A 25,003-nucleotide genomic window follows, 5' to 3' on the forward strand; every position below is an offset into this window, starting at 1 on the left:
GTGAGAAGAAGTCTGGAATATAAATGTCTAAAAATGTTTACGCATTTGGATTCCGTGAGGGGTATGGCGAGTTCATGGGAGATTTTATTTTTTGACACAAGTTAGTGGAATATGAGACTTTGTAAGAAAAAACAAAAACAAAAACAAACAAAAAATTTCCGCTAACTTGTGCCAAAAAAAATGTCTGAATGGAGCCTTACCAGGGGGGGGGGTGATCAATGACAGGGGGGTGATCACCCATATAGACTCCCTGATCACCCCCCTGTCATTGATCACCCCCCTGTCATTGATCACCCCCCCCCTGGTAAGGCTCCATTCAGACATCCGCATGATTTTTACGGATCCATGGATACATGGATCGGATCCACAAAACACATGCGGACGTCTGAATGGAGCCTTACAGGGGGGTTATCAATGACAGGGGGTGATCAGGGTGATCAGGGTGATCACCCCCCTGTCACTGATCACCCCCCCTGTAAGGCTCCATTCAGACATCCGCATGATTTTTACGGATCCATGGATACATGGATCGGATCCACAAAAAACATGCGGATGTCTGAATAGAGCCTTACAGGGGGGTTATCAATGACAGGGGGTGATCAGGGTGATCAGGGTGATCACCCCCCTGTCACTGATCACCCCCCCTGTAAGGCTCCATTCAGACATCCGCATGATTTTTTACGGATCAATGGATACATGGATCGGATCCACAAAACACATGTGGACGTCTGAATGGAGCCTTACAGGGGGGTTATCAATGACAGGGGGTGATCAGGGTGATCACCCCCCTGTCACTGATCACCCCCCCTGTAAGGCTCCATTCAGACATCCGCATGATTTTTACGGATCCATGGATAGGATCCACAAAACACATGCGGACGTCTGAATGGAGCCTTACAGGGGGGTGATCAATGACAGGGGGGTGATCAGGGAGTGTATATGGGTGATCACCCGCCTGTCATTGATCACCCCCTGTAAGGCTCCATTCAGACGTCCGCATGTGTTTTGCGGATCCGATCCATGTATCCATGGATCCGTAAAAATCATGCGGACGTCTGAATGGAGCCTTACAGGGGGGTGATCAATGACAGGGGGTGATCAGGGAGTGTATATGGGTGATCATCCGCCTGTCATTGATCACCCCCCTGTAAGGCTCCATTCAGACGTCCGCATGATTTTTACGGATCCATGGATACATGGATCGGATCCACAAAACACATGCGGACGTTTGAATGGAGCCTTACAGGGGGGTTATCAATGACAGGGGGGTGATCAGGGAGTATATATGGGTGATCACCCGCCTGTCATTGATCACCCCCTGTAAAGCTCCATTCAGACGTCCGCATGTGTTTTGCGGATCCGATCCATGTATCCATGGATCCGTAAAAATCATGCGGACGTCTGAATGGAGCCTTACAGGGGGTGATCAATGACAGAGGGGTGATCAATGACAGGGGGTGATCAGGGAGTGTATATGGGTGATCACCCGCCTGTCATTGATCACCCCCCTGTAAGGCTCCATTCAGACGTCCGTATGCTTTTTGCGGATCCGATCCATGTATCCGTGGATCCGTAAAAATCATACGGACGTCTGAACGGAGCCTGACAGGGGGGTGATCAATGACCGGGCGGTGATCAATGACAGGGGGGTGATCAGGGAGTTTATATGGGGTGATCATGGGTGATCAGGGGTTTATAAGGGGTTAATAAGTGACGGGGGGGGTGTAGTGTAGTGTGGTGTTTGGTGCGACTGTACTGAGCTACCTGAGTCCTCTGGTGGTCGATCCTAACAAAAGGGACCACCAGAGGACCAGGTAGGAGGTATATTAGACGCTGTTATGAAAACAGCGTCTAATATACCTGTTAGGGGTTAAAAAATTCGGATCTCCAGCCTGCCAGCGAGTGATCGCCGCTGGCAGGCTGGAGATTCACTCGCTTACCTTCCGTTCCTGTGAGCGCGCGCGCCTGTGTGCGCGCGTTCACAGGAAATCCCGGCCCTCGCGAGATGACGCGTATATGCGTCGTCGTGCGCAGGGCTGCCACCTCCAGACCGCACATCTGCGTTAGGCGGTCCGGAGGTGGATATGTTGTATACTCACTATAGAGGTATAGGCTGGTGTGTATATGGTGTATACTCACTATAGAGGTATAGGCTGGTGTGTATATGTTGTATACTCACTATAGAGGTATAGGCTGGTGTGTATATGGTGTATACTCACTATAGAGGTATAGGCTGGTGTGTATATGGTGTATACTCACTATAGAGGTATAGGCCGGTGTGTATATGTTGTATACTCACTATAGAGGTATAGGCCGGTGTGTATATGTTGTATATTCACTATAGAGGTATTGGCCGGTGTGTATATGTTGTATACTCACTATAAAGGTATAGGCTGGTGTGTATATGGTGTATACTCACTATAGAGGTATAGGCCGGTGTGTATATGTTGTATACTCACTATAGAGGTATAGGCCGGTGTGTATATGTTGTATACTCACTATAGAGGTATAGGCCGGTGTGTATATGTTGTATACTCACTATAGAGGTATAGGCCGGTGTGTATATGTTGTATACTCACTATAGAGGTATAGGCTGGTGTGTATATGTTGTATACTCACTATAGAGGTATAGGCTGGTGTGTATATGGTGTATACTCACTATAGAGGTATAGGCCGGTGTGTATATGTTGTATACTCACTATAGAGGTATAGGCCGGTGTGTATATGTTGTATACTCACTATAGAGGTATAGGCTGGTGTGTATATGTTGTATACTCACTATAGAGGTATAGGCCGGTGTGTATATGTTGTATACTCACTATAGAGGTATAGGCCGATGTGTATATGTTGTATACTCACTATAGAGGTATAGGCTGGTGTGTATATGTTGTATACTCACTATAGAGGTATAGGCCGGTGTGTATATGTATATGTTGTATACTTACTATAGAGGTATAGGCCGATGTGTATATGTTGTATACTCACTATAGAGGTATAGGCTGGTGTGTATATGTTGTATACTCACTATAGAGGTATAGGCCGGTGTGTATATGTTGTATACTCACTATAGAGGTATAGGCTGGTGTGTATATGTTGTATACTCACTATAGAGGTATAGGCTGGTGTGTATATGTTGTATACTCACTATAGAGGTATAGGCCGGTGTGTATATGGTGTATACTCACTATAGAGGTATAGGCCGGTGTGTATATGTTGTATACTCACTATAGAGGTATAGGCTGGTGTGTATATGGTGTATACTCACTATAGAGGTATAGGCTGGTGTGTATATGTTGTATACTCACTATAGAGGTATAGGCTGGTGTTGGTGACACCCAGCTTGTTAGCGGCTACGCAGGTGTAGTTTCCATAGTGCTCCTCAGTGACATTTGCAACCATCAGAGTGGATCGGTTCCCCATACTCTTGATCTCCAGACCCTGTGCGCTGTTTATCCTGCAAAAGAGATTACTTAAAGTGACACAGTCCTCGGGTCAGTAAGTAAAGGTCACACATCTTGTCTCCTGTCTACCATGTTCCTTCCTGGAGATAGCATTGATTTCATTTGATAGACTGAAGTCTTCCGCTTCTCTGGAGTACCTACAACACTTTGCCTTGGAATAGTTCAGTTCTATGATGTCAGGGGTTTGTGGCCCGTAGCTGACAGGGTTACAGTGTATCCAGATTATTATATCATGAGGGGAGCTGATATTATAGCATCATCCAACTTGAAGATATGCAGAGCTGTAATATGGATCTGCAGAGGGGATAGGATGGGGGACAAGGCTGAATTTTCATACCAGGCACCATGTGCCTTTAGCTACACCCTTCCTGCACTGAGCAGATGAAAGAGAAGGGGCAAGGAGGGTTGACTGCAGTAAAACTGCCACTTTATATCTCTTTCTGCCTTATTAATCAGATTTTTCAGTGACAATGGTTTGTGCTGTTATTTCACACGTTTTATATTATTCTAATTTGTATACAGTGTAACATTTACACCCTGTATCCTCCGATCCATGAGTGATACAAAACCGAAGCCTTACCTCGTGTCATCCTTATACCACTCAAAGTCCGGCTTGGGCTCAGCTGAGGCCTCACAGCGGAGGTACGCCTGCTTGCCTGTGATGGCCTCGATGCTCTTGGACTCGGTTATCATAGGGGGGTCTAAGGAGAAAACAAACAGTCTGAGCATAAGATAAACAGATGAATACATATAGAGTATTGATATGTATCCTGAGTGACATCCTGTATCATACTTCAGAGCTGCACTCACTATTCTGCTGGTGCAGTCACTGTGTACATACATTACTTATCCTGTACTGATCCTGAATTACATCCTGTATTATACTCCAGAGCTGCACTCACTATTCTGCTGGTGCTGTCACTGTGTACATACATTACTTATCCTGTACTGATCCTGAGTTACATCCTGTATTATACTTCAGAGCTGCACTCACTATTCTGCTGGTGCAGTCACTGTGTACATACATTACTTATCCTGTACTGATCCTGAGTTACATCCTGTATTATACTCCAGAGCTGTACTCACTATTCTGCTGGTGGAGTCACTGTGTACATACATTACTTATCCTGTACTGATCCCGAGTTACATCCTGTATTACACTCCAGAGCTGCACTCACTATTCTGCTGGTGCAGTCACTGTGTACATACATTACTTATCCTGTATTGATCCTGAGTTACATCCTGTATTATACTCCAGAGCTGCACTCACTATTCTGCTGGTGCAGTCACTGTGTACATACATTACTTATCCTGTACTGATCCTGAGTTACATCCTGTATTATACCCCAGAGCTGCACTCACTATTCTGCTGGTGGAGTCACTGTGTACATATAGTGCTTATCCTGTACTGATCCTGAGTTACATCCTGTATTATACTCCAGAGCTGCACTCACTATTCTGCTGGTGCAGTCACTGTGTACATACATTACATATCCTGTACTGATCCTGAGTTACATCCTGTATTATAGTCCAGAGCTGCACTCACTATTCTGCTGGTGGAGTCACTGTGTACATATATTGCCTTACTTATCCTATATTGTTCCTGAGTTACATCTTATATTATACCCTAGAGCTGCACTCACTATTCTGCTGGTGCAGTCACTGTGTACATACATTATATATCCTGTACTGATCCTGAGTTACATCCTGTATTATACTCCAGAGCTGCACTCGCTATTCTGCTGGTGCAGTCACTGTGTACATACATTACTTATCCTGTACTGATCCTGAGTTATATCCTGTATTATACCCCAGAGCTGCACTCACTATTCTGCTGGTGCAGTCACTGTGTACATACATAACTTATCCTGTACTGATCCTGAGTTACATCCTGTATTATACTCCAGAGCTGCACTCACTATTCTGCTGGTGCAGTCACTGTGTACATACATTACTTATCCTGTATTGATCCTGAGTTACATCCTGTATTATACCCCAGAGCTGCACTCACTATTCTGCTGGTGGAGTCACTGTGTACATACATTACTTATCCTGTACTGACCCCGAGTTACATCCTGTATTATACCCCAGAGCTGCACTCACTATTCTTCTAGTGGAGTCACTGTGTACATATATTACCTTACTTATCCTATATTGTTCCTGAGTTACTTCATATATTATACCCTAGAGCTGCACTCACCATTCTGCTAGTGGAGTCACTGTGTACATACTACTTATCCCCTACTGATGCAGAGATACAGCTTGTATTATACTGCAGAGCTGCACTCACTATTCTACTGGTTGTTCTTGGAAACAGACCTTTTGTTTGCAGACCCTTTCCAGAAAGTATAGCTGAGCTCTGTTTGGCAGGCAGACAATTAGTTTTCATTCCTCAGGGTTGTATACAGCATTTGGTGTAACGATGACATTTTCCAGAATGTAAATCAACAGAATGGGCTCTTCAAAGATACTGAACAAGCAGGGAAACTATTGTGGCTGTCACTTCTAAGCCATGGTAAAGCCAATACGTTTTCATTTGAGCTGACATCTCATTATGGTGTATTCCAAGACCATAATTATGTACACGTACTTTAATCTCTAACCTGTGCCTCTCCAGTTGACAGGGCATGCTGGGAGTTGTAGTTGCGCCACAGTTGGAGACTACTGCTGTAATGTATACAGTGTTTTATTTAGGGTTTGAGGACATAAAAAAGCAGAGCTATTTCTGCCTGCTATTAATTTCTGCATCTTCATGTAGACGATGTGCTGAGTCTTTAAATGCTGCAGATAGATATAATCAAATTTATCTTCCCCAGAGAAACGTTGTCGCTGTCTTCTGGAGGCAATTAGGTATCTTGGCTCAGAGATTGTGCTACATAGTAGCTCAGAAAATAGAAACCTTCAGTGACCTCCACAAATAGGAGGCCTGTAGAGCAGCTCTCTGACCTCAGGTGCTGAATTGATTAGTAATGATCTTCCGTTTATTTAGTGTTGTCAAAGAAATATTCCTGATGAGCAGTAGTCGCGGAGCTGAGGACTCGCCTCAAATACCAGCGTCCACTAATAAGGAAGAGGCTCCTTACGGATAATTCTTCATTTAAAGTGTAACTGTGATTCTTTTTTTTATTTTTGTAATATGTAGGGGCAGTGATACTGACCATTTTTGTAATATAGTTTAATTACTGAAAATGAACATTTCCATTAGAAAAATAGCTCTAAAATGACCCATTTTGAGCCTTAGCAACGCTCCTCTGTCTTCTGTTTACACAACACAGTCAGTGTTGAGCAAGTCTACCCTGTTATGTAAACAGAAGACAGAGGAGTGTTGCTAAGGCTCAAAATGGCCCATTTTAGAGCTTTTTTTCTAAATGAAATGTTCGTCTTCAGTAATTAAACTATATTACAAGAATGGTCAGTATCACTGCCCCTATACATTGCAAAGATAAAAAAATGAATGACAGTTACACTTTAAAACTATGCATTTCTATTAGTAGGGTCTCCAGACATTTAGAGTGTCCTGTTCCTGTTCTCATTGTCCTGTCTCTACTTTTTAATGGTCCTGCCTTCATTTCTGGTCTCACCTCTGTTCTCTGTTGGTTCTGACTTTGTTCTCTCCTGGTACTGCCTTTGTTCTTAACTGGCTCTGCCTCGGTTCTTTTAAGGTCCTTCCTAAGTTTTTTCTTCGTCCTGCCTCTGAACTTTACCGGTCCTGTCTCTGTCCTCTCTTGGGCTTGCCTCTGTTCTTTACTGGTCCTGTCTCTGTTCTCTCCTGGTATTACCTCTGTTGTCTTCTGGTCCAGCTGCTGTTCTCTACTGGTCCTGCCTATTTTCTCCTGGTCATGTTTCTGGTCTCTCCTGGCCTTGCCTCTGTTCTCTCCTGGAACTGCTTCTGGTCTCTTCCAGTCCTGCCTCTGTTCCTTCTTCATCCTGCCTCTGACCGCTCTTGGGTCTGCCTTTCTTCTTTCCAGGCCCTGCCTCTGTTCTCTGCACCTCTTTTCCCTCATTCTGCCCCTGTTTTCTCTCTTGTCCCTATTTCTGTTTTCTCCTAGTCCTGCCACTGTTCTATCTTGTTCCTAACTCTGTTCTATCTTGGTCCTGCCTATGTTCTTTCCTCATCCTGAATCTCACGGCGGACGAGCACTCAGACACACAGATAAACCAACAACCAGGCTCTAGGCGAGCAGCAGGGGAAGGGTCACCTCCTAGCTAATCCCTGACCTCTCTCCCTGCACTGCTCAGCCCACATTCAGACCTTGGTGGTAGGAATGATGTGTCCCCGTGCCTGGGCTAAAACACCCTAGATTCCCTGAGATGGTGAAAAGGGGAAATAGGAGCAGCCTGCTCGCACAGAACCTGGATGGGAGAGATGACACAAACACAGCCTAGACAGCAAACAACAAAAACTGAAACCACACTTATCTTTTTCTGAGCTGGAACAGACTACCTTCCTTCCTTGCTTCCAAGGCCAGACTGATTTCTATAACCCGCTCAGAGCACTGGAATTGAGAGCCATTTAAACTAATGACCCGACCCAGTGCACCTGATGGGAGCCGGATCCGGCACGACTCCAAAACAAAACACTAAACATGTGCTGCTATTCTGGCCGACCTCCGCACATAGTCAGAGCAGGGCATGACACTGACTCAGTTATCTCTTGTTCCTACTGTTTTTTTTTCTCTCCTGGCCCTGCCTCTTTTCTGATTTTACCTCTGTTCATTCCTGGTCTCACCTATGTTCTCTCCTGGTCCTGCCTCTCTTCTGATTTTACCTCTGTTCATTCCTGGTCTCAACGATGTTCTCTCTGTTCTGTCCTGGTCCTGCCTCTGTTCTCTCTTCTTCCTATCTCTATTCTCTCTTCTGTCTATGTTCTCTCCTGGTCCTGCCTTTCTTCTGATTCTACCTCTGTTCATTCCTGTTTTTACCTATTTGCTCTCTATACGCCCTGCCTCTGTTCTCTCCTGGTCCTGCCTCTGTTCTCTCCTGGTCCTGCCTCTGTTCTCTCTTGGTCTTGCCTCTGTTCTCTCTAGGTTCTTTCTATGTTGTCTCTGGGTCCTACATGTACCTCTGCTTTTTCTTGGTGCTGGCTTGTCTTGGTCCTACCTCTGTTCTCTCCTGGTCCTGCCTCTTTTCTGATTCTACCTCTGTTCATTCCTGGTTTCACCTATGTTCTCTCCTGGTCCTGCCTCTGCTCTCTCTTGGTTCTGCCTCTTTTCTCTCCTGGTCCCGCCTCTCTTCTGATGCTACCTCTGTTCATTCCTGGTTTCACCTATGTTCTCTCCTGGTCCTGCCTCTGCTCTTTCTTGGTTCTGCCTCTGTTCTCTCCTTGTCCCGCCTCTTTTCTGATGCTACCTCTGTTCATTCCTGGTTTCACCTATGTTCTCTCTAGGCCCTGCCTCTGCTCTCTCTTGGTTCTGCCTCTGTTCTCTTCTGGTCCTGCCTCTCTTCTGATGCTACCTCTGTTCATTCCTGATTTCACCTATATTCTCTCTAGGCCCTGCCTCTGCTCTCTCCTGGTCGAGCCTAACATTTACTACATTGTGTTATATATTCGTAAGAGTTTTGTTTGTTTAGAACACATCCCAGCCACATATTTACCATATCTACACCATAGTTCAATATATAGAAATTGCATCCTCTGTTCGGTCACAATATAATAACATTAACCTACATTAATCTGAGTAAGGTCCCAATAATCCCCAGTGATTGTCTATGAAGTAACTGTTCTGATATTAACTACAAAGCCGCTCTACTCTCCAAATCCTTCACAATACTCACAGTTCACAGTGACCCGGACTTGTTTTACATCAGGTGAAGCTACTTCGTTGGCCGCCTTGCACTCATATTTTCCAGACTGCTCTCTAGTGATGCCTTGGATATCCAGATATTCCTCTTCTCCTTCAAAGTCTCTGGCTGCAACCAAGAAACAAACATCTGGATGTTAGCAATGCATTAGCTTCAATGTGAAGTGTATGATGTTATTCCAAGACACTGAATACATTATACTGAAAAAGAGCAAAAACTTTTGCAACATTTTTCACGTTGGCTGTATTTTTTACACTCTTGGGTCATTAAGAGCATTTCCGGGACTGAACAGGTCCTGCAATTCCACCTTAAAGTGGTTTTCTGAGATTTTTCAACTGAAGACCTATCCTATGATCCCAGCCAGTCAGCTGTTGGTGAAGGCACTCAGTAGCGCCACGGCCTTCTCTCAGCTCAGCAAGCACATTGCCATACATCGGAAGGTGCTTGGTATTGCAACTCAGCCCCATTCACTTCAATGGGGCTGAGCTGCACCCTGGCCACGTGACCAATGAATGTGACATTACATGACAAAGCTGCGAGAAGGATGTAGCAATACTGTGAATGCCAATGCCTTCTCAAACAGCTCATAGCTGGGGGTCCTGGGTGTTGGACCACCACAGATCAGACAGTGGCAGAGTTGCCAACCCAAATTTTTATTTTTTATTTTTACTAATTGGAAAAATATAATGAATTATAAAGATTATAAGTAATAAATGTCTGTAGATCGGATACTAATACTGAACACATCTAAATGCTGAGAATTATAATCAAAGTGACCGGCTCAAGTACCACCAACCTCCCAAAAAATTACGGACACATTTAATTTTTTTCTCCTATTTGTACGGACTGTCCAGAAATTCAACCCTGGACAGTGGTAACCTATGGATAGGTCATTACCAGAAAAATCTCAGAAAACCCTTTTTATTACATATAATTCACCTATAGAATACAGTTTCTAATATATTTACTGTTCCTAAGTTGCGTAGATTGGCCTCTCTGGAACTTCGTCACGTTAAGCACCTTTTCTGATAATTCAACTTCCTCCAATGTCACTTCCTTTACCAGATTTCAGGTCTGGGCTGTGGTTGGGACATTACTTCCCCTGTGGATGGGACCAGAACTATTCCTCTGCCTGGAGCATGCTCAAACTGAATCCACCTCATCATGCTCAAACTGAATCCACCTCATCATGCTCAAACTGAATCCACCTCATCATGCTCAAACTGAATCCACCTCATCATGCTCAAACTGAATCCACCTCATCATGCTCAAACTGAATCCACCTCATCATGCTCAAACTGAATCCACCTCATCATGCTCAAACTGAATCCACCTCATCATGCTCAAACTGAATCCACCTCATCATGCTCAAACTGAATCCACCTCATCATGCTCAAACTGAATCCACCTCATCATGCTCAAACTGAATCCACCTCATCATGCTCAAACTGAATCCACCTCATCATGCTCAAACTGAATCCACCTCATCATGCTCAAACTGAATCCACCTCATCATGCTCAAACTGAATCCACCCTCATCATGCTCAAACTGAATCCACCTCATCATGCTCAAACTGAATCCACCTCATCATGCTCAAACTGAATCCACCTCATCATGCTCAAACTGAATCCACCTCATCATACTCAAACTGAATCCACCTCATCATGATCAAACTGAATCCACCTCATCATGATCAAACTGAATCCACCTCACCATGATCAAACTGAATCCACCTCATCTGCACATGCGCCAGTAGAGGAATAGTTCTGGGACCATTCAAACCCCTTTAATTAGGCAATATGGCTTTGCCATCCACTCCACCAAATGAAAGTTTGTTAGCATATGGACCCTAGGTTGCATTTTTCTGGTGAACCCAAAAATCGTCATGCTAGCCAGTAGCATGAAGCTGGTATGATGATGGCGGCGATCGGTGCAGGGATCGTCGCTGCAGCCTTATTTTCTAGGATTTATTTTATACTTATTTATTACAAGTAATGTGACAAGAAGAACAATGACAAAGTGATCAGACATTCAGAGCGGCGGCTCCGGTACAGTCAGCGGCCTCCATCTTATTTACAATGCGTCTCATCCCACCGCAGGAAACCAGATTATCTGGAAAAATATAATAATCTTTTCTAGTATTTTCGCAGAATAAGGAGAGAAAACTAAAATCTATAATTCCCATTTGTATGCTAATGCGGCGAGACACTTGTCACACCGCAGGCTCGAGAGGGAGCTCTTCCCAAACACACGAGAGTTTTTATCCTCCTTGAGAAGGACTCCTATGTGGAAGTGATAATGAATGAAGAGAAAATATCGCCAAGACAGAAGAATCCAGGAGCGATCACTGCGCACAATCAATACTACAACACTGCCGCCGTCTGTGGGGAAGATCGTCCACGTGCTTCTCTTAAGCATGACTAAAGAAGATTCATACTAACGTATTCTATGACAATAAATGACAAAATAGCCATTTCTCATCTCATTTTAGTACATTAGAAAATGTTACTTGCAGTACCGCACCTTACCACATGGTGTGCTGTTAGGAAATACCATATTTTAGAGACACAATACTCTTGAGCTCCCTCTAGTGGTAAAATTACGTATTTCAGCAATTTTCTGAGAGCAAAGGATCACAAATACAAGAAATAAATGCTAACAAATTTCAGGTATGCCTTATTGGCACCTAGGCCTAAATATAACCACCTACTGCTAGTTCTTGTTGCCGGCATTTATGGATTTCTATGATATATGCAACCTGGTCCAACGGATCCGTTACCTACCCAAGACCAGAGTGCCGACTGCAGCTGTCTGTCGACCGAGCGCCTCCGGCAAACAGGATATCAATAAACTGGACGCATGATCGGGGGTGCAAAGCACAATTGGAAAACAGCCTGATTTGTCTACTCTGCTATTTAGTCCTCATGCGCCCAGACAGGTTGTCAGGCTAAGTGACGGCTTCACAAAATGCTCCATTTTCTATAAGTACCGCCGTAGAAGCAAGACACTGCCGCAGATGGAGGAGATAAATATTATATCCGTTTCCTGATTTTAATTCCTAGCATGAATTTCAGTGTTTTTTCTCTCCTTTTACTTAACCCTTTCCCTGTATTTACACCGAGAACGTCAGCGACATGAATTTAATTTTCCCCATCTTGTCCTTGACATTGCGGTAACAGATTACAAGTGACTGGAGCCAGTCTGGTAGTCACAGCTGAGAGGGTGTCTTACTCCGGACATGTCCATCCATACGTCATATGAACAGCACCGTCATACAGGCTCCATGCACTGCCATACAAGCTCCATGCACTGCCTTACAGACTCCATGCACCATCATACAGGCTCCATGCACTGCCATACAAGCTCCATGCACCGTCATACAGGCTCCATGCACTGCCATACAAGCTCCATGCACCGTCATACAGGCTCCATGCACCGTCATACAGGCTCCATGCACCGTCATACAGGCTCCATGCACTGTCATACTGGCTCCATGCACTGCCATACAAGCTCCATGCACCATCATACATGCTCCATGTACTGTCATACAAGCTCCATGCACCATCATACAGGCTCCATGTCATACAGGCTCCATACACTATCTTACAGGTTCCATGCACTGTCATACAGGCTCCATGTCATACAGGCTCCATACACTATCTTACAGGTTCCATGCACTGTCATACAGGCTCCATACACTGTCATACAGGCTCCATGCACTGTCATACAGGCTCCATGCACTGTCATACAGGCTCCATGCACCGTCCTACAAGCTCCATACACTGTCATACAAGCTCCATGCACCGTCATACAGGCTCCATACACTGTCATACAGGCTCCATACACTGTCATACAGGATCCATACACTGTCATACAGGCTCCATGCACTGCCTTACAGACTCCATGCACCGTCATACAGGCTCCATACACTATCTTACAGGCTCCATACACTATCTTACAGGCTCCATGCACTGTCATACAGGCTCCATACACTGTCATACAGGCTCCATGCACTGTCATACAAGCTCCATGCACCGTCATACAGGATCCATACACTGTCATACAGGCTCCATACACTGTCATACAGGCTCCATGCACTGCCTTACAGACTCCATGCACCGTCATACAGGCTCCATGCACCGTCCTACAAGCTCCATACACTGTCATACAGGCTCCATGCACCGTCATACAGGCCCCATGCACCGTCCTACAAGCTCCATGCACCGTCATACAGGCTCCATGCACTGTCATACAGGCTCTATGCACTACAATACCGACTCCATGCACCATCATACAGGCTCTATGCACCGTCCTACAAGCTCCATACACTGTCATACAAGCTCCATGCACCGTCATACAGGCTCCATACACTGTCAGTCATACAGGCTCCATACACTGTCAGTCATACAGGCTCCATACACTGTCATACAAGCTCCATGCACCGTCATACAGACTCCATACACCGTCCTACAAGCTCCATGCACCGTCATACAGGCTCCATGCACCGTCATACAAGCTCCATGCACCGTCATACAGGCTCCATACACTGTCATACAGGCTCCATACACTGTCATACAGGCTCCATACACTGTCAAATAGGCTCTATACACTGTCTTACAGGCTCCATGTACCGTCATACAGGCTCCATACACCATCATACAGGCTCCATACACTGTCATACAGGCTCCATGCACCATCATACAGGCTCCATGCACCGTCATACAGGCTCCATGCACCGTCATACAGGCTCCATACACCGTCATACAGGCTCCATGCACCATCATACAGGCTCCATGCACCGTCATACAGGCTCCATGCACCGTCATATAGGCTCCATGCACCATCATACAGGCTCCATGTCATACAGGCTCTAGTACTGAACTCATGTGCACATGCCATAAAGTGGAATGGACTTAACCCTTTCAGGCCTGGGCCACTTTCCATTTATTTTATTTGTTTTTTACGCCCAGGCTTCTCGGAGCCATAACTTTTTTTTTACTTTTCCATTCACATAACCTTATGAGGGCTTGTTTTTTGCAGGACAAGTTGTACTTTCTGACGCCATTATTTACAGTTGCATACGATGTACTGGAAAGCTGGAAACAAAAAAAATTAAAATGGGGTGGAATTATAAAAAAAAATCCCAATTCTGCCACAGTTTTATGGGTTTTGTTTTTCCGCTCCCTTCTTTTCTCTGGGTCAGTACGATTACGATAATACCACATTTATATCATTTTTCTTGCATTTTAATACTGAAAACAAATTTGGAAAAACAATGTTTTTCTTTGCATCACCATGCCTCATAACCTTTTTTTGTTTTTTTTTATATCTATAGGCTAATTTTTTGTAGGACGAGCTCCGATAGCATTGAAGTCTATGAGAATTTCACTCTGTACCTTTGTAGCCCGGCCACAGGCAGCGTCTTCAGAGTCTGCCGCACACACCATACCACTCCCATGATCCCAGCTAGGGGGAGCCGTTGCACGCCCACGAGGGCACACTCCCGGGTTTTTTGAGCTCTCAGATACCATGGTCACATTTGACCATGGCATCGGAGGGGTTAAACGTGTCCATGAATACATCACACCTTATGGCTATGGCGCCCGCTGCTATGATAAAATACCCGACTCCCAACATAATTTACACGGGGCAGTCAGAAAGGGGTTAAAGAACATGAACAGCATGGAAATGAATAGAATTCTAGATGGATCATATTTCCCATATAGCCATTGGGTTTTCTCTTTTTTCCTATTTCTGCACTGTGACGGCGCCGCACTACCAGATGGCACCGCGTTACATTAACACAGCGCCTCCTGCTGGGCTTCAGATGACGGGCAACTGTATACGTTGCGATGGAGTTTACATGACGAGCAATCACCTTCAGGCTAATGTATAGCACAGCGGGTATTACCATATTCCAGCGCATTAACCCTTGCTGGTATAGAAGTTGATCAAAAACCAGTCTAATTCACAATTAACGGGAGGTCAATGCTGTGGATGGTGAACTACGAAAACTGAGGGTCAGAGATGTGGCAGATGTTAACTTGACACTTAAATACATTGTTGCGATAAACTTCGAATTGATACTAAAAAGCCATGAAAAGTCAAGGTAACATTTACTGCAACGGAGTATTTCATGGGATTACGCGTCGCGTTAATGTTTACTGCGCCTGCATCCGGCTGTACGTCCGTGTGACGCGAGCTGCTAATGTGTTGCCATCTGCATATTCATAAGCATTCTGGGATGGGGGGACATATACTGATTAATAGCCAGATCCTCCATCCTCCGGCAGAGGATTTCACCTTCACTCTCGTCTTTCTTCCGGCGCTCGTTATAAGGCAATGATTTCCAGCAAAGTGATTAATATGCAGGAAATTAAGTGACGTTTGTTGTTTAATGGCATATCTGCAGGAGGTGAGTGACAGTGAGTGATGGCGCGTGCACACATGTGCAATTTACCTGCCAGTGACTATGGGATGAGCCTTATTACTTCTGTCAGGTCGCACACCACTAATTAAGGAGGCATCATGGGAAAGGGTTATTATGGATTAAAAAGCAGATATCAGCATGTCATATAACATCATCGCAGCAGAGAAGGTCATATGTTCTATAGCACAGAGGGAGAGAAGTCCTTTAAAGCAGCGGTCCCCAACCGCCGGGCCGCGGCCCAGGACCAGGCCCTGGAATATTGTTTGCGATCAGGGCCGTCTCTAACGCGGTACTAATGAAGCGCTTCTATTATGGAATCGCTTCATTAGTGCCGGAGGACTGGGAAGCGGTGAAGGATCTGTACTCACCGCTTCCTGGTCCTCGGCTATCGGCTGTGCACAGCGTGAGGGCGCTCTGTGATGGTGACCAGGAGCAGGAGAGGTAAGTGTTTTGTTTTCTTATTTTATTTGCGCTGGGGGCTGACATAAGGGCTGATGGCTGACCTGGGGGCTGACATGGGGGGCTTATGGCTGACATGGGGGGCTTATGGCTGACATGGGGGGCTGGGGGCTGACATAAGGGGCTGATGGCTGACATAAGGGCTGGGGCTGACATGTGGGCTGATGGCTGACATGGGGGGCTTATGGCTGACATAACGGCTGGGGGCTGACATAAGGGGCTGATGGCTGACATAAGGGGCTGATGGCTGACATAAGGGGCTGATGGCTGACATGGGGGCTGATGGCTGACATAAGGGCTGGGGCTGACATGTGGGCTGATGGCTGACATGGGGGGCTTATGGCTGACATAACGGCTGGGGGCTGACATAAAGGGCTGATGGCTGACATAAGGGGCTGATGGCTGACATAAGGGGCTGATGGCTGACATAAGGGGCTGATGGCTGACATGGGGGCTGATGGCTGACATAAGGGGCTGATGGCTGACATAAGGGGCTGATGGCTGACATAAGGGGCTGATGGCTGACATGGGGGGCTTATGGCTGACATGGGGGGCTTATGGCTGACATGGGGGGCTTATGGCTGACATAGGGGGCTGATGGCTGACATAAGGGGCTGATGGCTGACATGGGGGGCTTATGGCTGACATAGGGGGCTGATGGTTGACATGGGGGGCTTATGGCTGACATGGGGGCTGGGGGCTGACATGGGGGCTGGGGGCTGACATGGGGGCTGATAGATGGCTAAAGGTTGGGGGGCTGATCTGAGGTCTGATCAGTTTATATAGTCGTTATATAGTGGTATATATTTTAATATGCACCTTGTGTTTTGTTATGCGCGTGAATCAGTCAGCGCCGAAAAAGCACCCCATAAGCCTCGCCCACCCTCTAAGCCCCGCCCCAGAACCCCCGCCCGGTCCCTGGGAAAATTGTCTTGCATGAAACTGGTCCTTGGTGCAAAAAAAGTTGGGGACGACTTCTTTAAAGGGGCTTTCCGAATACAATTACCTCTGGAATTCGCTGTCCCCTTCCTGTTTTCGTCATCTGGTGCAGTGATGAGCGGCAGGGGCAATATTTGAATTTGCGATATTTTGTGAATATTTGGGCAAATATTCGTTATCTATTCACGAATTCGAGAACTCATGATCTCCAGTCATTATTTTCTTGATTTGCGAAAATCGACAATAGGAAGATTCGCGATCACCACTACTCCTAAAGTCAAAGATATTGCAGCCTTCTCATTGGCCCACAAGCAAGAAGCAGTGAGGGATCATGGGTACTGATGAAATAAAAATCTAGAATATTCGCGATTACGAAGATATATATTCTATGATCTATATTCTAAATATTCGGGAATTCTTGAAGTGCTAGTATTCGCGATAACAATTTGCAATACAAATATTCGCGCTCAACACTAACTCTGTTGGCTGACCATTGCCGACCCACAAGTGATCACTACAATTGGCACGACACCAGTATGAGCAGTGATTGGCTGCTGCAGTCACATGGTCCTGGACAGTGTCACATTGAGCCATACTTACAATAGGAGGGACCCGGTATCAGAGCACTGTATGGCACTGTTATCAGAGGACTGTATGGCACTGTTATCAGAGGACTGTATGGCACTGTTATCAGAGCACTGTATGGTACTGTAATCAGAGCACTGTATGGCACTGTTATCAGAGCACTGTATGGCACTGTTATCAGAGGACTGTGTGGCACTGTTATCAGAGCACTGTATGGTACTGTTATCAGAGGACTGTGTGGCACTGTTATCAGAGGTCTGTGTGGCACTGTTATCAGAGCACTGTATGGCACTGTAATCAGAGCACTGTATGGCACTGTTATCAGAGCACTGTATGGCACTGTTATCAGAGGACTGTGTGGCACTGTTATCAGAGCACTGTATGGTACTGTTATCAGAGGACTGTGTGGCACTGTTATCAGAGCACTGTATGGTACTGTTATCAGAGCACTGTATGGCACTGTTATCAGAGCACTGTATGGCACTGTTATCAGAGCACTGTGTGGCACTGTTATCAGAGCACTGTATGGCACTGTTATCAGAGCACTGTATGGCACTGTTATCAGAGGACTGTATGGCACTGTTATCAGAGGACTGTATGGCACTGTTATCAGAGGACTGTATGGCACTGTTATCAGAGCACTGTATGGCACTGTTATCAGAGCACTGTATGGCACTGTTATCAGAGGACTGTATGGCACTGTTTTTAGAGCACTGCATGGTACTGTTATCAGAGCAGTGTATGGCACTGTTATCAGAGCACTGTATGGTACTGTTATCAGAGGACTGTATGGCACTGTTATCAGAGCACTGTATGGTACTGTTATCAGAGCAGTGTATGGCACTGTTATCAGAGCACTGTATGGTACTGTTATCAGAGGACTGTATGGCACTGTTATCAGAGCACTGTATGGTACTGTTATCAGAGCACTATATGGTACTGTTATCAGAGCACTGTATGGCACTGTTATCAGAGCACTGTATGGCACTGTTATCAGAGCACTGTATGGCACTGTTATCAGAGCACTGTATGGCACTGTTATCAGAGCACTGTATGGCACTGTTATCAGAGCACTGTATGGCACTGTTATCAGAGCACTGTATGGCACTGTTATCAGAGGACTGTATGGCACTGTTATCAGAGCACTGCATGACACTTATCAGAGCACTGTATGGCACTGTTATCAGAGCACTGTATGGCACTGTTATCAGAGCACTGTATGGCACTGTTATCAGAGCACTGTATGGCACTGTTATCAGAGCACTGTATGGCACTGTTATCAGAGCACTGTATGGCACTGTTATCAGAGCACTGTATGGTACTGTTATCAGAGCACTGTATGGCACTGTTATCAGAGCACTGTATGGCACTGTTATCAGAGCACTGTATGGCACTGTTATCAGAGCACTGTATGGCACTGTTATCAGAGCACTGTATGGCACTGCTATCTGAGCACTGTATGGCACTGTTATCAGAGCACTGTATGGCACTGTTATCAGAGCACTGTATGGCACTGTTATCAGAGCACTGTATGGCACTGTTATCAGAGGACTGTATGGCACTGTTATCAGAGCACTGTATGGCACTGTTATCAGAGCACTGTATGGCACTGTTATCAGAGCACTGTATGGCACTGTTATCAGAGGACTGTATGGTACTGTTATCAGAGCACTGTATGACACTTATCAGAGCACTGTATGGCACTGTTATCAGAGCACTGTATGGCACTGTTATCAGAGCACTGTATGGCACTGTTATCAGAGCACTGTATGGCACTGTTATCTGAGCACTGTATGGTACTGTTATCAGAGCACTGTATGGCACTGTTATCAGAGCACTGTATGGCACTGTTATCAGAGCACTGTATGGCACTGTTATCAGAGCACTGTATGGCACTGTTATCAGAGCACTGTATGCACTGCTATCTGAGCACTGTATGGCACTGTTATCAGAGCACTGTATGGCACTGTTATCAGAGCACTGTATGGCACTGTTATCAGAGCACTGTATGGCACTGTTATCTGAGCACTGTATGGCACTGCTATCAGAGCACTGTATGGCACTGTTATCAGAGCACTGTATGGCACTGTTATCAGAGCACTGTATGGCACTGTTATCAGAGGACTGTGTGGCACTGCTATCAGAGCACTGTATGGCACTGTTATCAGAGGACTGTGTGGCACTGCTATCTGAGCACTGTATGGCACTGTTATCAGAGCACTGTATGGCACTGTTATCAGAGCACTGTATGGCACTGTTATCAGAGCACTGTATGGCACTGTTATCTGAGCACTGTATGGCACTGCTATCAGAGGACTGTGTGGCACTGTTATCAGAGGACTGTATGGCACTGTTATCAAAGCACTGTATGGCACTGTTATCAGAGCACTGTATGGTACTGTTATCAGAGCACTGTATGGCACTGTTATCAGAGCACTGTATGGCACTGTTATCAGAGCACTGTATGGCACTGTTATCTGAGCACTGTATGGCACTGCTATCAGAGGACTGTGTGGCACTGTTATCAGAGGACTGTATGGCACTGTTATCAGAGCACTGTATGGCACTGTTATCAGAGCACTGTATGGTACTGTTATCAGAGCACTGTATGGCACTGTTATCAGAGCACTGTATGGCACTGTTATCAGAGCACTGTATGGCACTGTTATCAGAGCACTGTATGGCACTGTTATCAGAGGACTGTATGGCACTGTTATCAGAGCACTGTATGGCACTGTTATCAGAGGACTGTGTGGCACTGCTATCAGAGGACTGTGTGGCACTGTTATCAGAGGACTGTATGGCACTGTTATCAGAGCACTGTGTGGCACTGTTATCAGAGGACTGTATGGCACTGTTATCAGAGGACTGTGTGGCACTGTTATCAGAGGACTGTGTGGCACTGTTATCAGAGGACTGTATGGCACTGTTATCAGAGGACTGTGTGGCACTGTTATCAGAGGACTGTGTGGCACTGTTATCAGAGGACTGTATGGCACTGCTATCAGAGCGCTGTATGGCACTGTTATCAGAGCACTGTATGGCACTGTTATCAGAGCACTGTATGGCACTGTTATCAGAGCACTGTATGGCACTGTTATCAGAGCACTCTATGGTACTGTTATCAGAGCACTGTATGGCACTGTTATCTGAGCACTGTGTGGTACTGTTATCAGAGCACTGTATGGCACTGTTATCAGAGAACTGTATGGCACTGTTATCAGAGGACTGTATGGCACTGTTATCAGAGGACTGTGTGGCACTGTTATCAGAGCACTGTATGGCACTGTTATCAGAGCACTGTATGGCACTGTTATCAGAGCACTGTGTGGCACTGTTATCAGAGGACTGTATGGTACTGTTATCAGAGGACTGTGTGGCAATGTTATCAGAGCACTGTATGGCACTGTTATCAGAGCACTGTATGGCACTGTTATCAGAGGACTGTATGGCACTGTTATCAGAGCACTGTATGGCACTGTTATCAGAGCACTGTGTGGCACTGTTATCAGAGGACTGTGTGGCACTGTTATCAGAGCACTGTATGGCACTGTTATCAGAGGACTGTATGGCACTGTTATCAGAGGACTGTATGGCACTGTTATCAGAGGACTGTATGGCACTGCTATCTGAGCACTGTATGGCACTGTTATCAGAGCACTGTATGGCACTGTTATCAGAGCACTGTATGGCACTGTTATCAGAGCACTGTATGGCACTGTTATCTGAGCACTGTATGGCACTGTTATCAGAGCACTGTATGGCACTGTTATCAGAGCACTGTGTGGCACTGTTATCAGAGGACTGTGTGGCACTGTTATCAGAGCACTGTATGGCACTGTTATCAGAGGACTGTATGGCACTGTTATCAGAGGACTGTATGGCACTGTTATCAGAGGACTGTATGGCACTGCTATCTGAGCACTGTATGGCACTGTTATCAGAGCACTGTATGGCACTGTTATCAGAGCACTGTATGGCACTGTTATCAGAGCACTGTATGGCACTGTTATCAGAGGACTGTGTGGCACTGCTATCAGAGCACTGTGTAGTAGTGATATTTGGTTACTGTATGGTACTATAATCTGATCACTGTGTTGTGGTATTATCCGGGCATTGTATATTCTTTGAGTTCTGTATATATGATATATATTTACTTATATAGCGCTGACATGTTCCACAGCGCTGTATAACTATTATTGTCTAGTTGTTTATATAAGTGGCAGAGAAGTCACGCGTGGTCTATGGCTCTCCATCAACCGTCATCCGGTCCTGAAAATATAAACCTGATAAACCCGGGTGAAGAGGCCCACAGATCAGTAGACTCCATGGGTCGGTAGACGAGCACGTACTGCCACTTTCCTTCCCTGTGGTGCACAGACCTGTCAGCTTTTATGGCTGGCTACACCTCCATCTTTTATCGCAGTGGTCTACAAACTATCAGCCCTAACAGATCATGCTGGGAGTTGTAGTCTCTGATCATCTGAGGATCCCTGGGTTCGAAACCAAGGTTTTATGTCTTTTTCAGATGTGATATAAAAATAATAAGGACAAAGAAACAATGTAACATTTCACACTTGTGGAGCAATGACAATACATGGACTTGTGTATTGAGCCCTGCTCCAAGCATTCAGCACCCGGGGCAGTACATGAGGCGTCGGTGTCCTCCAGGACTGGAAGATGAGTGATGGGGGAGTAGTCCCTTCGGAGGGGACGTGGGCTCCCAAAACACCAGGTTGATAAAGGTTAGCCTGACGTGGACCAAGTCGTCCTCCTTAGCATCATTTGCACCTTGGTTCTCCTTGCTAATTGTTTCTGGCTGGTGAACAAGGCCTTGACAGCAGAGCATTGTTCAGTTGTCAAGAGGTGGAAGGACGCCAGCCGCTGATGCAGCAAGGAGCAACGTCTTGGTGTCCCACTACATGGCTTCTTCAGCCAAGCACCTTGAACACAGGCAAATCTGTCTTCCATGTCAGAGCCTGCTTCCAGGAATTAGAATAGCGGTGGTTGCGACTCATTTCTTTCTGAGATCCGGGAATGTCCTTTTATTTTAACACCTGCTCCTCTGTATCCATGGGCCCCTGTTTATCTACCTGAGGTCAAACCTGTCCTTTTGCTCTATGTCAGACTGGCACTCTTCGGTATACCCTTTACTGCTGCACAGAATAGTGCTATTGCATACAGGAGCATCCCGTATAGACGTAGAGTGTTGGGCGCGAATATTCGAATAGCGAATATCGGCACTTCGAGAATTCGTGAATATTTAGAATATAGTGATATATATTCATGTTTTTGAATATTCTAGATTTTTTTTATCTGAACTCATGATCCCTCCCTCATGGGCCAATGAGAAGGCTGCAATGTCTTTGTCTGAGCTTAGCAACATCCCTAGCAACCAATAGGAAAGTTGCCTGCCCCCGTACAAGTGTTAGGTAGTGTGATAGGGATTAGTGTTTCTCTGCTGTCCATACATACATGCTACAGACACAGTGCTGTGATGTCACAACAATACTTAGTGCACCAATCAGTAATATCTACTCAGACCTGATAAAATGTAAAGTTTCACGTATTGCGCCAAAATACGCGCATCATTAATTGCCGATTAGCGCATTTGCAAATATATTGGAGCACTCTATCTGCATATAAAGCCATTTTCAATGTTCTGCCGTGCAAACCGGTTTCGCCAGTCTCAGGAAACTTCTAGCAGCTTGGAAAATGTAGCAAAAGTGACCCATGCCTGTATTGTGCGCGCTTTACGCAAATTTATTACATTGCCGATTTTCGCAATCAAGAAAATAATAACGAATTCTCGAATTTGCGAATATATGACGAATATTCTACTAAATATTCGGGAAATATTGCGAATTCGAATATTGCCCCCGCCGCTCATCACTATAAAAGTATACAGCTTTATACAGTGTCATATGTCAGAGGCATCTATTGGAGGTATACATCGGAAGATCCTCCTGAATTCAATGCGAGCGACTTTTTCAAATTTTGTTGAGGGAACGTTCAGGACAAAACTGATAAACTGTGTTATGCCTAGTGCAAAGCCTGAACAGAGGGGCCTTCCTGTGTCATGTACCACGTTCCCCCCATGCTTTAGGTATAACACACCACACGCCATTTATTCGTGGTGGTCATGGACTCCATCATGTGATGCAAGCTCAAGAGTTAACATAAGAAGAGTTTCAACCATCTTAATCCAATTGGTCATCCTACTGAAGCTATACCACTAATTAACCTGAACAGGGGACCAATTATTGGCCAAACAATGGACACTATCCATTGCAACTCTACTTCAGGACTCATCTCCTCCTCTCATGAAAACCGTTCTTCTTTGGCTGCTCCTTCTTTCCATCCAAGCCCAAGAAAGTTGAACCTTGTAGGACACCCTAAATGAGTTATTCACGTTGTTCTAAGGTCAAGGAAGTCAAGCAATCTAAGAGTCCCCTGAGAAATAGAAGAACCTGGATGATATGTGGGAAATTAGTATAACTACCAGGGTAGCAGGCTGAGCATCAGCTCTGGGTCTCTGAGAGTCCATCTCCAATACATTTTGAGGTTTTGTCAATGACCCTTATAGATGATGGAAGGAGAGGACAAAATTGATGGCCTATCACTGGGAAATCAAGGACAAGACACAGAATGCGGAATGGAGACCAAGTTAATCCTCAGTTGTTTATGTTTTGGATTGGCTTTCTATTGAATGTCATGTTGGAGAAGAAGTCCTATTTCAAGTTTTGTTATGGGTAGAGTTGAGCGAACACCTGGATGTTCGGGTTCGAGAAGTTCGGCCGAACATCCCGGAAATGTTCGGGTTCGGGATCCGAACCCGATCCGAACTTCGTCCCGAACCCGAACCCCATTGAAGTCAATGGGGACCCGAACTTTTCGGCACTAAAAAGGCTGTAAAACAGCCCAGGAAAGAGCTAGAGGGCTGCAAAAGGCAGCAACATGTAGGTAAATCCCCTGCAAACAAATGTGGATAGGGAAATGAATTAAAATAAAAATTAAATAAATAAAAATTAACCAAAATCAATTGGAGAGAGGTTCCATAGCAGAGAATCTGGCTTCCCGTCACCCACCACTGGAACAGTCCATTCTCAGATATTTAGGCCCCGGCACCCAGGCAGAGGAGAGAGGTCCCGTAACAGAGAATCTGTCTTCATGTCAGCAGAGAATTAGTCTGCATGTCATAGCAGAGAATGAGGCTTCACGTCAGCCACCACTGCAACAGTCCATTGGCATATATTTAGGCCCAGCACCCAGGCAGAGGAGGGAGGTCCCGTAACAGAGAATCTGTCTTCATGTCAGCAGAGAATT

The 25,003-nt window shown here is 45.5% G+C and overlaps 1 protein-coding gene across 2 annotated transcripts in view; it reads right to left on the minus strand.

The window, feature by feature from the left end:
* The window catches only part of LOC122930659 (limbic system associated membrane protein), a 681,978-nt gene that overhangs the window by 44,483 nt on the left and 612,492 nt on the right, over positions 1-25,003 (minus strand). For both annotated transcript variants that reach the window (XM_044284186.1, XM_044284185.1), the window contains exons 4-6: positions 9,237-9,371; positions 4,042-4,162; positions 3,306-3,454 (exon numbers count right to left, since the gene is read on the minus strand). In XM_044284186.1, coding sequence (XP_044140121.1) covers positions 3,306-3,454; positions 4,042-4,162; positions 9,237-9,371 — 405 coding nt within the window. The remainder of the gene's footprint in view (positions 1-3,305; positions 3,455-4,041; positions 4,163-9,236; positions 9,372-25,003) is intronic.

The sequence above is a fragment of the Bufo gargarizans genome, chromosome 3 (genome assembly GCF_014858855.1).
Source record: "Bufo gargarizans isolate SCDJY-AF-19 chromosome 3, ASM1485885v1, whole genome shotgun sequence".
Lineage (NCBI taxonomy): Eukaryota > Metazoa > Chordata > Amphibia > Anura > Bufonidae > Bufo > Bufo gargarizans.